Here is a 15,302-nt window from a genome sequence, read left to right as displayed (position 1 = left end):
AAGAATGCCCTAGACCCAGTGACTCCATCTTTTATTTTAATTTTTGTTTCTGTCAACTAAGTGCTGATCAGTGGCCTTACTTCTTAGAAGATATTTATTTTGCTGTGAAGGCAACTGTTAATCTTCATTAACGGTAGCTGTAAAGCAATTGGGTTTTAAATAATTAATCTTGGTTGATGAGAGTAATCTTAATAAAATCTGAGTTGCCGCTCTGTGCAGATGGAAGTTTCCAGTTGTAACATCTGTGGTGACTGCAGAAGGACAAGTCAGAAGAAAACGAGAAATGATTGGAAGGAGTTTCACATGTGACAGCCTCGGCTCTATAAAGCAATCAGTACAGAACCAGACCTTCAAACCGAAAATACCTTCCACCTTGCAGACACGGGTAAGTGATATCATTGAGATATTCAGATCTTGTTACCAACATGTTCTTAATCTAATCAATTGCTGCCCTGAGAAGCAAGAAGAGAAAAATGCTTCATGCACTGTAAATTTTAAACATAGTTAATGCTGGAAAAACACACAATGGGTCAGCTGTCATTTATGGAAATTTCAGCCAACTTTTATTTCTAGAACAGGTTCTGAAAATTAAGAGAGTGGCAGACATATTCCGAGGAATGGAAGAGGTAGCTATAAAATGACTGACCTGCTGCGCGTTTCCAGTATTTGTGTGTTTTTGTTGGATTGGCTGACTGCTTAGAAAAATATTGAAACATATGCAGTAATTTCTTATTAGTCGCAGTGAAATGAAACAGGGTGTTGCATCATATCTAATATATCTTTAAATCGAAGACTGCTGACACACTGGACATCTTCCTAGAGGTTATGGAAAAATCTCAAAGGTGTTCATAACGCCCAGGAATGTTTTCAGTTCCGTGACTGTCTGCACTAAATTTGCCCACAAGTGCTTCGAGCCTTTGTCCAATATTACTGAAAGCAAAATTATATGATCATCATGTACAGAATGCAGACTGACTTTGGAGAACTTAAGCTAACCTGTTCTTTCTTTAGAAAAATAATTACTGACACCAGCTGGTGGAAATCCCATTGGGGGAAGTAAGAATTTTGTTGCAAATTATTGTTTTATGATATGTTTCTTTTTGTAACTGATTGTCTTCCAATTCATTTGATGGTTTAAGCACAAGCTGTTTACTACAGTGGAGTGAAGAATTTAATTATTATTTTCTTGTTAAATTCATAAAATCACCAAAAAAAAGAACAACTGAAAAAGAATGCCCAGACATGATTCATACCACAAGCCACCACTGGCTCCATTGTCACCGCGCTGAACTTTTGTTGGGGTTATTCACTTAGACCCAGGAACCTACACCGATCTCAACCAATTTAAAATTGTTCTTTTTCGAATATGTATCTGATTCTCGTTTTAAATCAAGGATGATTTCTGCTTAGTCCTCTGCAAAATGTTTAAAACTTACTACCTGAAATGTCTCTATGAATTATCTCCTCCTTTCTTTGTCAACAATCATCCATTATTGCTGGAACAAAAAACAAAATGCTGGAGGAACTCAGCAGGCCATGCAGCAAATGTGGAGGAAATGTGTTTCCATCAAAGGCACAAGGAACTATGACAATAGACAATAGGTGCAAGAGGAGGCCATTCGGCCCTTCGAGCCAGCACCGCCATTCAATGTGATCTTGGCTGATCATTCTCAATCAGTACCCCATTCCTGCCTTCTCCCCATACCCCCTGACTCCGCTATCTTTAAGAGCTCTATCTAGCTCTCTCTTGAATGCATTCAGAGAATTGGCCTCCACTGCCTTCTGAGGCAGAGAATTCCACAGATTCACAACTGTCTGACAGAAAAGGTTTTTCCTCATCTCAGTTCTAAATGGCCTGCCCCTTATTCTTAAACTGTGGCCCTTTGTTCTGGACTCCCCTAACATTGGGAACATGTTTCCTGCCTCTAACGTGTCCAACCCCTTAATAATCTTATACGTTTCGATAAGATCCCCTCTCATCCTTCTAAATTCCAGTGTATACAAGCCTAGTCGCTCCAGTCTTTCAACATATGACAGTCCCGCCATTCCGGGAATTAACCTAGTAAACCTACGCTGCACGCCCTCAATATGAATGCTGCAATCTGGAGCAAAACACACAATGCTGGAGTAACTTAGCAGGTCAGGCAGCATCTCTGAAGAACAGGTGATGATTGGGTTGGGACCTTCTTTCAGAAGAAGGATTCTGAAGAAGTATCTGAAGAAGAGTCCGAACCTGAAATATTGCCTACCCATATTCTCCTGACCCACTGAGTTATTCCAGCACTTTGTGTTTTACTAAATGTATATACATTCCTGATATCTGGTTATTGAAGATGATGAATGTGAACACACTTTCCCCAGTTTACATGATCAATTTTGAATATCTGATGTGGATCTCATTACAGACTGAGTATTTTTATCTTTTTGCTTATCAGTACAGCAATTGATTACATTAATAACCAAAGGAGACTGGTTCCTTAATTGTTTAGGAAGGATGCTGTTTTACACTGAAGATAAGCACAAAATGCTGGAGTAACTCAGTGGGCCAGGCAGTATCTCTGGAGAAAAGGAATAGGTAACCTTTTGGGTGGAGACCCTTCTTCAGACCCTTCTTCAGACCATCTGAAGAAGCGTCTCGACCTGAAACGTCATCTATTCCTTTTCCCCCAGAGAAGCTGCCTGACCCACTGAGTTACTCCAGCATTTTGTGTCTATCTTCTTTAATTGTTTCTTGTTCCAGCTTTTGGCTTATAATAAGAGCATCGAAATAGAAGCAAGGATGGGTCACTCTTACCCGGAAGCCAACGTCACCATTCACCATGTCTCGGATGATCTTTCACCCACTTTCCTGCATTAACCCAATATCCGCTGCTCTAGATGTCAACTTATTTATATCGGCGAAACCAAGCGCAGGCTCGGCGATCGCTTCGCTGAACACCTGCGCTCGGTCCGCATTAACGCAACTGACCTCCCGGTGGCCCAGCACTTTAACTCCCCCTCCCATTCCCAGTCTGACCTCTCTGTCATGGGCCTCCTCCAGTGCCATAGTGAGGCCCGCCGGAAATTGGAGGAGCAGCACCTCATATTTCGCCTGGGCAGTTTGCGGCCCGGTGGTATGAACGTCGACTTCTCCAACTTCAGATAGCTCCTCTGTCCCTCCCTTCCCCTCCTCCTTCCCAGATCTCCCTCTATCTTCCTGTCTCCACCTATATCCTTCCTTTGTCCCGCCCCCCTGACATCAGTCTGAAGAAGGGTCTCGACCCGAAACGTCACCCATTCCTTCTCTCCCGAGATGCTGCCTGACCTGCTGAGTTACTCCAGCATTTTGTGAATAAATCCTTTGATTCTCCTTTCATTCAAATGTCTATTGAATTTGTTCACAAATGGACTTAAGTGACCGAGCCCTCAGTCTCTTGGATACAGAATTTAAAATATTCCTCACTGCTTTGGTGAAGAAGTCTTTCCTCACCCAGGTTCAGAACAGCTGACCGCTAATCTGAAGACTGCGACACCTGTCTTCCTCTTAACTTGTATTTTATCATCCTAATGGCAGAGGTACCCAAGACTGGACCTAATGTTCAGCGCTCTAATGATTTGCGCTGGTTAAAATAATACCATAGCTGTCATGTTCTGTCAATTCAATTTTATGATATAATTCCTTAGAAAACATACCACAAGTTTGACCAAAAAAAATCAAGAGTCAAGAGAGTTTTATTGTCATATGTCCCAGATAGAATAATGAAATTCTTACTTGCAGCAGCACACAATTTGTAAACATAGTACACTATAAACAATATAATAACAAGAAAAAAAGTTCAGTGTGTAAACATACATATACATACACACATTACACACACACACAATTACATACACACACACACACATTACATACACATTACACAACACACACACATAAAACACACACATTATACACACACACACACACATTACATACACACACATTACATACACACACACATTACATACACACACACATTACATACACACACATTACATACACACACAACACACACTACACATAAAACACACACACATTACACACAGACACACATTACATACATACACACATTACATACACACACATTACATACACACACATTACATACACACACTACACATAAAACACACACACAAAACACACACATTACACACACAGACACACATTACATACACACACATTACATACACACACATTACATACACACACATTACATACACACACAACACACTACACATAAAACACACACACACACACACACACACAGACACACTCGCACCCATTATACACACACACAATATAAATACCATGGACCATGGGAGAAAAGTTTAAGATTTTTGCTAAGTTTTTTTTTTTTTTATTGTAACAGGTTCAAGAAGGTATTTGTAGATTTGGATGTTCTTTACAGTCAAAGACCAAAGGACAAGGGATGTGACTATGGTGACAAAGTCAATGTATCAAGAATTAAAGACAAAAAGGAATTGGAGAAAGGTACTTGGTGACCATTTACAAGACGTGGTTAAGGTGACTCAAGTTAATGGAAAATAAACTGTCATAAATTTATGTCTGGGAAGATCTACTGGCTAAATATTTTAGGAATTTGTCTCTGACTCTCCAAAGCCTAGGTTTCCAAAGCACTTCCACGAAAACTGAAAACAGAATGAACCCAATAATTATTATTTGCCTCGGTGCCTTGTTAAGCATCTTGAAGATCGATGGATTTAAAATGTGCCCCCACCGTTGCTCGTGCTACGATTTCTCCCACTTCGTGGACTGTAAAAGGCGGTCGCTGACTGCTTTCCCGAGGGATATCCCTCATGGCACTTGGATGCTGGATATGAGATACAACAACCTGACGGAGGTCCCCGACGGTTCCTTTCGCGGCCAGTGGTCCACGAGGGTTGTCCTGCTGGCTTGCAACCGAATCCAACACATCCAGCCAGGAGCCTTTGAGTCCTTGAATTTTCTGGAAAGTTTGGATCTGGATCAAAATCGGATAAAGTATCTACCGGGCTATTTTTCTGAGAGTCTGGAGCACTTGATTGAGCTGAGGTTGTCCAATAACCTGATTGAATACATGCACTGGAACAGCATGCGGAATCTAGAAAACCTGCAGAAATTGGACCTGAGTGACAACTGCATCGCGGCGATGGAAAGGGGGGTTTTCCGAGGTTTGTCCAAACTGCGAACCCTCTTGCTGAAGAACAACAGGTTGGTTGTCGTTGAGGATGGTTACTTTCTCATGCTCCAGGGGCTGGAAGCTCTCCACTTGGAGAATAATAACATCTCTGCCATTCAGGGAGAAGCCTTTAGCTCTCTGCGGAGCTTAAACCTCCTGTGTTTGACCGGGAACAGCTTGAGTCACATCAAGTTCCAAACGTTTCTGAACATTCAGACTCAGGGCACTCACCTGCAGCTCGCTGGCAATCGCTGGGCTTGCGACTGCGATCTCCAGAGAGTCTTTGTGAAGTTCTTCAGCGTCCGCCACCTGCATGTGGACGATTACAGCAACATCACCTGCTCGGAGCCTGGGCATCGCCGGGGACAGTCTCTGTTGGCCGTGGAAACCCAGCTGTGTGTGACCGAGACCGCCACCTTCCTGGTGATCACAGGCACCGTGCTGGTCACAGTCATCGCCGCCATCGTCATCGCAGAGAGGAACCGAAAGAAAAGCAGGAGCAAGAGCTGGAACTACAACGATGGCCCTTACGACCCACAGGAGAGGTGATGCTTGCCCGAGAACTGCAAATATCCCGACACACTGCGCCCTGCCTGGTTCCCTTGGGTTACACCGCCTGCCACAGACCATCACATCATCAACACACAATCTCCCAACAAAATGCTCTTGACAAACTGTAATCACCACCTTCTGAGAAACTAACATAACCATGTTGTTTTTAGAAACATAGAAACATAGACAATAGGTGCAGGAGTAGGCCATTCGGCCCTTCGAGCCAGCACCGCCATTCAATATGATCATGGCTGATCATCCAGCTCAGTATCCCGTACCTGCCTTCTCTCCATATCCCCTGATCCCTTTAGCCACAAGGGCCACATCTAACTCCCTCTTAAATATAGCCAATGAACTGGCCTCAACTACCTTCTGTGGCAGAGAATTCCACAGACTCACCACTCTCTGTGTGAAGAAATGTTTTCTTTTCTCCTAAAAGATTTCCCCCTTATCCTTAAGCTGTGACCCCTGGTTCTGGACTTCCCCAACATCGGGAACAATCTTCCCGATGTTGGGGAAATGGAAATCCCTTTCATCCCAGGGTCTGTCTCAGTCTGAAGAAGGGTCTCGACCCGAAACGTCCCCCCTTCCTTCTCTCCCGAGATGCTGCCTGACCTGCTGAGTTACTCCAGCATTTTGTGAATAAATCGATTTGTACCAGCATCTGCAGTTATTTTCTTATACTATCTGTCTCAGCAGGGCTAAGTCAAACGGTCAATCGTTTATTGAGACCCGGGGAACTGCAGATGCTGGCAAACTTTTGCAAAACACAAAGTGCTGGAGGAGCTCAGCGGGTCGGGCAGCGTCTGTGGAGGGAATGGACGGGCGGCGTTTCTGATTGGGACTAATTGCAGTAAGGGGGGAGAAAGCTGGTAAAGGTGTGAGGGTGAGACAAAGCCCGGCAAGTGATAGGTTTTGCTTTTTGTTCAAGAATGCACACTTTCCAGGGACATTCACAAACTCCCGCCTCCTCATCTGCCAGAGAATTGTAAAAATGGGACCGCCTGGGGCAGCAACTAACTCGCTCCTGCCTCAATGTAACGCAGAAAACTCTGAAAATATCCACTGTTTCGTTCATAACAATTTTAAGAAAGTTGTGAACTTGTTCCAAGAATCTTTCCAATTCTGCTATACTTTATGTAGGAAGGATGCAGGTTTACACCGAAGGTATTTATTCACAAAATGCCGGAGTAACTCAGCAGGTCAGGCAGCATCTCAGGAGAGAAGGAATGGGCGACGTTTCGGGTCGAGACCATTCCTCAGTCCCAGCCTGTCCCAATAACTCAAGCCCAAAAACCTGGTCAACCTCTTCTGCACCTTTTCCAACTTAAAGACAGTCTGAAGAAGGGTCTCGACCCGAAACGTCACCCATTCCTTCTCTCCTGAGATGCTGCCTGACCTGCTGAGTTACTCCAGCATTTTGTGAATAAATACCTTCGATTTGTACCAGCATCTGTAGTTATTTTCTTACACTAAGTTTACACGGAAGATTGACACAAAATGCCGGAATAACTCAGCAGGTCAGGCAGCATCTCTGGAGGAAAGAAATATCTTTTTTTTCCCTCCAGAGATGCTGCCTGACCCGCTGAGTTACTCTGGCATTTTGTGTCTATCTTCTGTTATACTTTAACCTATTTTCAATGTCATGATCTATGATACATATCCAGATCCATATGTCCATAGATAGATACAAAAATCTGGAGTAAATCAGTGGGACAGGCAGCGTTTCTGGAGAGAGGGAATGGGTGATGTTTCGGGTCAAGACCCTTCTTCAGACATGGTAGGCTGTCCCGCTGAGTTACTCCAGCTTTTTGCGCCTATTTTCGGTTTGAACCAGCAACCTCAGATCCTTTCTTCACACACTATATATCGATAACTGGATCATGAACATCAGAGGGATTTGGAAGTCGTCCCACCTGCTCGGGCCGGAGGCTCTGGTCGAAGGAGTCCTTCAGCTTCGGTGGTGCGGGGTCACGGGGAACTGGAGACACAAAACAGTGATGTGGGATATCTAAGTAACACAAAGGTAGGTATCAGGCAACAGCTATATTGATTAGTACCTACTCAGTCTAAGGGGAAGTCACTGCTCTTGAATTTCACTGTTATCTTTGAATAGCATTCGCCATGTAGGGGACATTATGCTCTTTGCGTCTCAAGGTTGTAAGGACACATGGAGGATTATGAAGAAGGGTCTCGACCCGAAACGTCACCCATTCCTTCTACCCAGAGAAACTGCCTGTCCCGCTGAAGTACTCCAGCATTTTGTGTCTACCTTCAATATTTACCATTAACTATTTCCTTAAGTTTGACCCTCAAAGGGAGTTTTTTTTCAATAATAAAGATTGACAAATTGTTCCTTGTGCGTTGCAAATTATGACTACCGTTCGCATTGCAAGCAAAATCATTTGGTAGATTTAAACTCAATGGATGAATGACCATGTGATTAATGCAAATATTTTCCGCTCGCGTTTAAACCTGCAGAATGTATCATTTTTAATTGATGCAGAACTGTTCGGTCAACAATCTTGATTTTATATATCATATTTAAAGTAAATAAATTAACGTAATAAATTACCTTAAAACTCAAAAATAATTAATGACAAATAGCATATTCAAATTAATGACAAATAGCATATTCAATTGCATATATTTTGACAGGGAATCTTACAAAAGTCTTGTGAATTGGCAAGACTATGTTCATGATATCATCACACTTATTAATTGATTAACGGAATAAAATTGGTATACACGTATAAATAAGCAGCGGGAAATACTGCACTACATCCCTAAACAATATGATCACAGTAAGTTGTATTTACTTATTAATCTGATGTTTTAAAGACCCCCTCGTTTCTTGGTTTCCCCGAAATAAAATTGTATTTGTACAATATGGAACATTGCAATAATTATTTTCATGTGAGCAAGACTGTTACATTTGTTTATCATATTTACACTGTGTTAACGTGGCATTGATTTTCCACTCCCAAACATTCTAGTAGCGCTAGTCCTTCGAGACTACATTTGGACCACAGTAAAGTGTTCGCCTTTACTGTGGCCCCATGGACTGTGCTGGATGCGCCAAGCTTTCGATACTGTCTCGGCTCAGAGTCCTGTTTTCTTCCAACCTTGCAGATTGTTGCATTCCGTTGTGAACAATCCCGTCTGCTGGAAGATCAGCAGGGTTTAGACAGACCAAAGTGATGATACTCCAACAGTAGTTGTTTCGGTGTGCACCATTAGAAATACCATGTAGAGTCCAGGCTCCTGTGTTGAACCTTAAAAAAAAAAACCATGGCATCTCTTTCAAGACTCTTTACATGTGCACGCGCACACACACACACACACACACACACACACACACACACACACACACACACACACACACACACAGCTTCAAGTTCCTTGGAGTAATTATCAACCCCATCTTCTTTTCCCAAAGGGCCTCGTGGAGATTTTCCTGTACACCACTACCCGATTGACTTGTTTTACAGTACCGACCTTTCCACGAAGAACATGGCACATTCGGTGGTAATGTACCCAGACCCAAACTTCCATGCACAGAGGACAATTAGAATCTCAGCATGTTGTGACATTTAGTGATTGTGGACACTGGATCCCTAAACACTTGAGAGTGAAGGCCACAGTGCATATATTTTTCTTTCATATGTACATCACATTCCTACCAGTGCAATCCATTTGGGACCTTCCTCTTCATTTAACCCTAACTTATCCCCAGGCCTGTTATCCCAACAAGTCTCCGCCCCCCACTATATTGAGCTCCCATTGCAGTATTCACATGTATGATCAAGATGAATGAAAACTCCATGAAATGTCTCTGACAACATCTTCATATTCAATGAATTCATTGAATGTTTTTGAAAGTATACCCTTAATCATATATTCCATCAAAATAGACAACATGCACAAAACTTCATCAGTCACATATACAAATTTACACCTATATAGTCCTTACAATATCTCTGTGAATGTTGAACAGAATGGAGTTGGTACAAAAGAAAAGGTCCAAGTAAAAACAAACAATAAACCCAGCAGAGCACTTACATGGTTTGCTCAGAGACAATCTTCCTCCAGTCTCTGTAATATTAAAAGTCAAAAAATTCAACAACATGACAATCTGTTTTCATTTTTGTCTGCCAATCACTGTTGCATTTTTTTAGCGCATTTCACCACTACAACTTTCTATTTCATGGCAGAGGAATGCAGAGTTGGAAATGTAGAGACATCCACCTTGCCAAACTGAATTGTAATTATTCATCGAATGCCATCTGTTAGTCATGCGTGAGAAACCTGGAGCATTAGAATAGGATGAAATGGCTCCTTCCCCACAATAACTAATTAAAATGATCCATGAAGGCTGAAGGTTTGTAGGTAATTGAATTAGAGCTCAGTTCATTTTGGAGAACCGCTTGTAAATGTTGGATTGTGCTGGGAACTTTCTGTCACTTATCAGTGAGTGCAGCAGCTGGGGGTGAGCTTAAAATTCCTTGTTATGTTGATTCTTGTGGTTGTTTTGCAGGGAGTAGACCCATTGCCTTGCTATTTCAGTAAAGAGCCTGTGTCACATTGCCATCGTTCAGATAAAGCAGCACCTCGTTCCCACATGACCCAGACCACACACAGCTGGATAGACAAGTGACAAATAACATGCTTGCTGTACAAGTGCCATTCAATGTTCCCCTTTATAAAGAGACCATCTCCCCTTAACCAAAAAACAAAGTGCTGAAGGAACTCGGCGGGTCAGGCAGCATCTGAGCCTTATGACCCACTGAGTTCCTCCAGCACTTTGTTTTTTAGCTCAAGATTTCAACATCTGTGTCTCTACCTCACCAAAACATTCCTTCTCACCTCGATGACTTTCACTGAATACTCCAGCATCAACTTCCTGGACCAGAAACCTACCTGGACTTGGCTCATTGGATATCCCTTGATGTGAATCTCACCTTTTAGTTCCTCAAAGCCTTTAACACCATTTACATGTCGCATTAGTGTTATGATGGAAAGAATTTTATCAGTATTGATTTTCTCTACAATCACAACATCCAAGAATCTTAACATTATCTAAGACTGAAGCTTAATTTGTAATCCATCTATCACCTTGAATATGGGTGTTCACATCGCGGCCCTGTTTCCACCAATCTTTCCACCACCAGGCACAAGAAGCACAAGGCGCCATTGTACGCAGATGCCGAGAAGTGTGTTCAGCTCTGGCTGAACAACTTCTAATCTTGTGATGTGGACTTGATATACCCCCCTTCCTGCATCAAAACAACGTGGTTCCAGTGTGTACTTCTACCTCATCAAGCTTCAGCTTGCCAAGTTTCCATTCAGAACGCCCATCAAAACCCACAATCTCCTCCACATAGAAGGGCAAGGGGGTGGGGGAATAATATAGGAACACCACCACCTGGTGCATTTAGCGAGGTGTTACAGGAGTAATATAGTTTTACCAAGTTTTGGTGGAATTCAGCGGGTCAGGCAGCATCTGAATTCCTCTAGCACTTTATTTCTTCTGGCCAACGTGAAATTAACAGAATGATTTTAACATAGGAATCATACTGAAATGTGACATTGTTATGAAATTGTAGTAATATACGTAGAAAGAAAACTCTATATAGCTAATATGGAATATAAATTCTTCAGGATTTCTCATAAATTCCTGGCTTCACTGAGAGGAACAATCGTTGGACTAGCTGGGAGGAAATAACTCTGAGTTTACGTCTTTTAAAAATCTATTCCACTGATCAATTAAAACGTGCTATGAATTCCGACCCAAAATAGTAGGGAAAATAACTTAATACAAGTGTGAAGATCCATAACTTTATGTCAACATAATGGGTGGGGGTAAGAAAGGATTTACTGGAACACTTGCAGGGATGAGCGATTTCAACGCTAGGCTACAATATAAAGGTTGCGGTTATTTTTCTTCAAACAAAGTAAGTTGACAGGAATTGTATATGGTAATTGGTTGAGGTAGTGTAACGAGAGGAATGGCTGTTTCCATTAATAATGATTTCAGAACCAAGGTTTTTCACATTTCGGGTTAAAGATACAAGGCTGATCGAAGAAAAACAAGCTTTTTTTACTGAGAAAGTGCTCAGTATGGGTTTCATTGCCTGTAAGAGTGCTGGAAACAAAATCAATCAGCGCATTTAAAAGATAATTTCTTGGGAAAGAGTCATTGGCAGGCTGGGAGGGGGAAAAAAGGGAGATGGAGTTGTTTTACCACGATCCGGTACACATTCAGTGGACTGAACAGCTTCTGCCTGTTCTGTAAACATATTTTTGTGTGACCGCCCTTGTCTTTATTTAGATTAGGTCGGTTTTTCCCCCCTGGAGCATAGGAGGCTGAGGGATGACCTTATACTTTATATAAAATCAAAAGGGGCGGAATAAGCACAGTCTTTTCCCTTGGGTATGGGAGTCTAAAACCACAAGGGATAGGTTCACGGTGAAAGAGGAAAGGTTTTAAATGACTTAAGGGACACAGAGGGTGGTGTATAGAGGAAAGAGCTGCTTGATGGGGTGGCATGATTAATACATTTAGAAGTTGTTTGGACAGATAATCGATAGGAAGGGTTTAGAGGGCTATGGGCTAAATGCAGGCAAATAGGATTAGCACAGTATGCCACTATGGTTGGCATGGGTAGGGTAGTCCGAAGGGCCTGTTTTCATGCTATATAACTCCATGACACTGTGGCGGTCCCTGGGGATCAGGCCACTCCTTGGGTCAGCCCCCTCGTCACGACGGACAGGCTTATGGGGTTAAAGGTCAGCCCGTTGGGAGGTGTGGTTTATCCCTAGGTGGACTTCGCTGTGAGCTCCTACTCAGGCTGCCCTGAAGGCTCGGCTCACGGACCCAGACTGGGTGGACGCCCTGTCGTGGGTTTTGCTTGGGATCCGCACCGCACCCAAAGAGGACTTGGCCTCCTCCTCCGTCGAGTTGGTGTACGGGGCCCCCTTGACGGTTCCCGGGGAGTTCATCCCACCGGCGCAGGGTCGAGTGGAGCAGCCTTCGGACGCCCTGCAACGTCTTCGGCAGACGGTGGGCAGGCTGGCACCAGTGCCCACGTCGCGTCATGGGTCCTTCCAACCGCACGTCCCTCCTGCTCTGGAGGACTGCCAGTTTGTTTTCCTGCGCAGGGACGCTCATCGATCACCTCTCCAGCGGCCGTACGAGGGCCCCTTCCGGGTCCTGCAACACGGCTCGGCCACATTTGTCCTGGACATGGGGGGTCGCAGCGAGACGGTTTCAATTGCACGGCTGAAGCCGGCGCACGTGGACATTGATCGGCCGGTGCCGGTTACGCTGCCCTGCCCGCGCGGTCGCCCTCCGTCCACGTTACCCCCTCCGGTGTCTGCTATGCCTCCTCCACCGGTCGGTCGGTCGCCGGTCCCTGCGCCGGCGCGGTGCGCACCCAGGCTGGTCGCCTCGTGCGCCCTCCTGTCCGCTTTGTACCTCCGGTTCTTGGGGGGGGGGGTCCTGTGGCGGTCCCTGGGTATCAAGCCACTCCTTGGGTCAGCCCCCTCGTCACTTGACGGACAGGCTTAAGGGGTTAATGGTCAGCCCGTTGGGAAGTGTGGTTTATCCCTAGGTGGACTTCGCTGTGAGTAGGAGCTCACAGCCAAATAAAGACCTTTTGCTAAACCTGCCTGGCGTCCAGCCTTTTCTCTGACCTCCGCCAGGCCACTACAACACTGTATAAATAGCGGAAGGAATGCACCTCCTCACCCACTACCGACATGGCCACTTTATCAGGCACCTTCTGCTCCACCTAAAGAGAAGTTCACTATTCACCAGTCCACTCCAGTTTTGGATATGATGAGGTGATTGCTGAGGCCAATAATATCACCTCATAATATCCAAAACTCGAGTAGACTCTCAAGCCATTCTCAATCCCGGGCAACTGCATAAGAGGTGTTGCTTAATGGATATTACATTGACCTGAAGCAATCGGATGACAAACAGAGACACAAGAGACTGCAAATGTTCAGTTTAGTTTATTGTCACATGTACCTAGGCACAGTGAAAAGCTTTTGTTGCATGCTATCCAGTCAGCAGAAAGACAATACATGATTAGATACATTAGACAATACATGATAAATGCTGGAATCGTGTGCAAAAGACAAAATGCTGGAGGAACTCAGTGGGTCAAGCAGCATCTGTGGAGGGGAATGGACAGGTGATGTTTATGGGTAGGGAGTCTTCTTCGGACTCAGTGGTAAAGAGATTAGAGAACCAATCCTTTCAATCATCTGACCATTCATAGGATTGCTTATTGATGGCCTTCACTTATTGCCTTTTGTTTTGGCCTACAGAGAAACAGAAAATAGGTGCAGGAGTAGACCATATGGCACTTTGAACCAGCACCACCATTCAATATGATCATGGCTGATCATCCAAAATCAGTACCCCGTTCCTGCTTTCACCCCATATCCCTTGCTTCCGTTAGCCCTAAGAGCTATATCTAACCCTCTCTTGAAAACATCCAGTGAATGGGCCTCCACTGCCGTCTGTGGCAGAGAATTCCACAGATTCACAACTCTCAGGGTGAAAAAGTTTTCCTCATCTCAGTCCTAAATGGTCTACCCCTGATTCTTAAACTGTGACCCCTGGTTCTGGACTCCCCCACAATCGGGAACATTTTTCCTGCATCTGGCCTGTCCAATCCCTGACAAATGTTATATGTTTCTATAACATCCCCTCTCACCCTAAATTCTAGTGAATATAAGCCCAGTTGACCCATTCTTTCATCCTATGTCAGTCCCGCCATCCCGGGAATTAACCTGGGGAACCTATGCTACACTCCTTCAATAGCAAGAATGTCCTTCCAAAAATTAGGACACCAAAACTGCACACAATACTCCAGGTGAGGTCTCACCTGGGCCCTGTACAGTAGGACCTCCTTGCTACTATACTCAAATCTTGAAGGCCAACATACCATTTGCTTTCTTCACTGCCTGCTATACCTGCATGCTTACTTTCAGTGACTGATGTACAAGGACATCCTAGTCTCGTAGCACCTCCCCTTTTCCTAATCTGACCCCATTCAGATAATAATCTGCCTTCTTGTTCTTGCCATCAAAGTGGATAACCTCACATTTATCCACATTATACTGCATCTGCCCACTCACCCAACCTATCCAAGTCACCCTGCAGCCTCATAGCATCCTCCTCGCAGCTCACACTGCCACCCAACTTTGTATCATCTGCAAATTGGGATAGTACATAATTTGTACATAACCCCACTCAAAACTACTTAATGACTGTGAAGCACCTCTGTGAAAGAAAACACGTGAGAGCAAATTTTATGGTACTAAATTGACGACATTCAAAAGAATGTCACTGTTTCTTTAGTTTAACTGTTGTAACTGCTGCAAAATGCTAATGCAAATACATGTAATCATTCAAATACAAGTTTTGGGTGGAATGGAAGTCATGACTCAAAAACTGAAACTTTGGCAAACACGGTTCTGTCTCTTTACTTTCGTAAAACACAATAGACTAGATTTATGTTTGATGAAAACAAACTA

The 15,302-nt window shown here is 43.8% G+C and overlaps 1 protein-coding gene across 1 annotated transcript; it reads left to right on the top strand.

Annotated features, from left to right (window-relative positions):
- The first annotated feature begins 283 nt into the window (after positions 1 to 283).
- On the top strand, positions 284 to 5,747 carry LOC144607562 (uncharacterized). The gene is made up of 4 exons (XM_078424457.1): positions 284 to 385; positions 3,664 to 3,677; positions 4,389 to 4,510; positions 4,594 to 5,747. The coding sequence occupies exons 1-4, from the start codon at positions 284 to 286 to the stop codon at positions 5,745 to 5,747; spliced, it is 1,392 nt and encodes a 463-aa protein (XP_078280583.1).
- The last annotated feature ends 9,555 nt before the right edge of the window (positions 5,748 to 15,302 follow it).

Source organism: Rhinoraja longicauda, chromosome 29 (assembly GCF_053455715.1).
Source record: "Rhinoraja longicauda isolate Sanriku21f chromosome 29, sRhiLon1.1, whole genome shotgun sequence".
Lineage (NCBI taxonomy): Eukaryota > Metazoa > Chordata > Chondrichthyes > Rajiformes > Arhynchobatidae > Rhinoraja > Rhinoraja longicauda.
This window is presented reverse-complemented; position numbering and strand designations above follow the sequence as displayed.

Excerpts from the sequence above, each read along its gene's own strand:
- LOC144607562 (XM_078424457.1), top strand. The coding sequence starts at position 284 with ATGATTGGAAGGAGTTTCACATGTGACAGCCTCGGCTCTATAAAGCAA. Across the intron at positions 4,511-4,593 it reads CAAAAAGGAATTGGAGAAAG|ATCTACTGGCTAAATATTTT; the intron begins GTACTTGGTGAC and ends ATGTCTGGGAAG.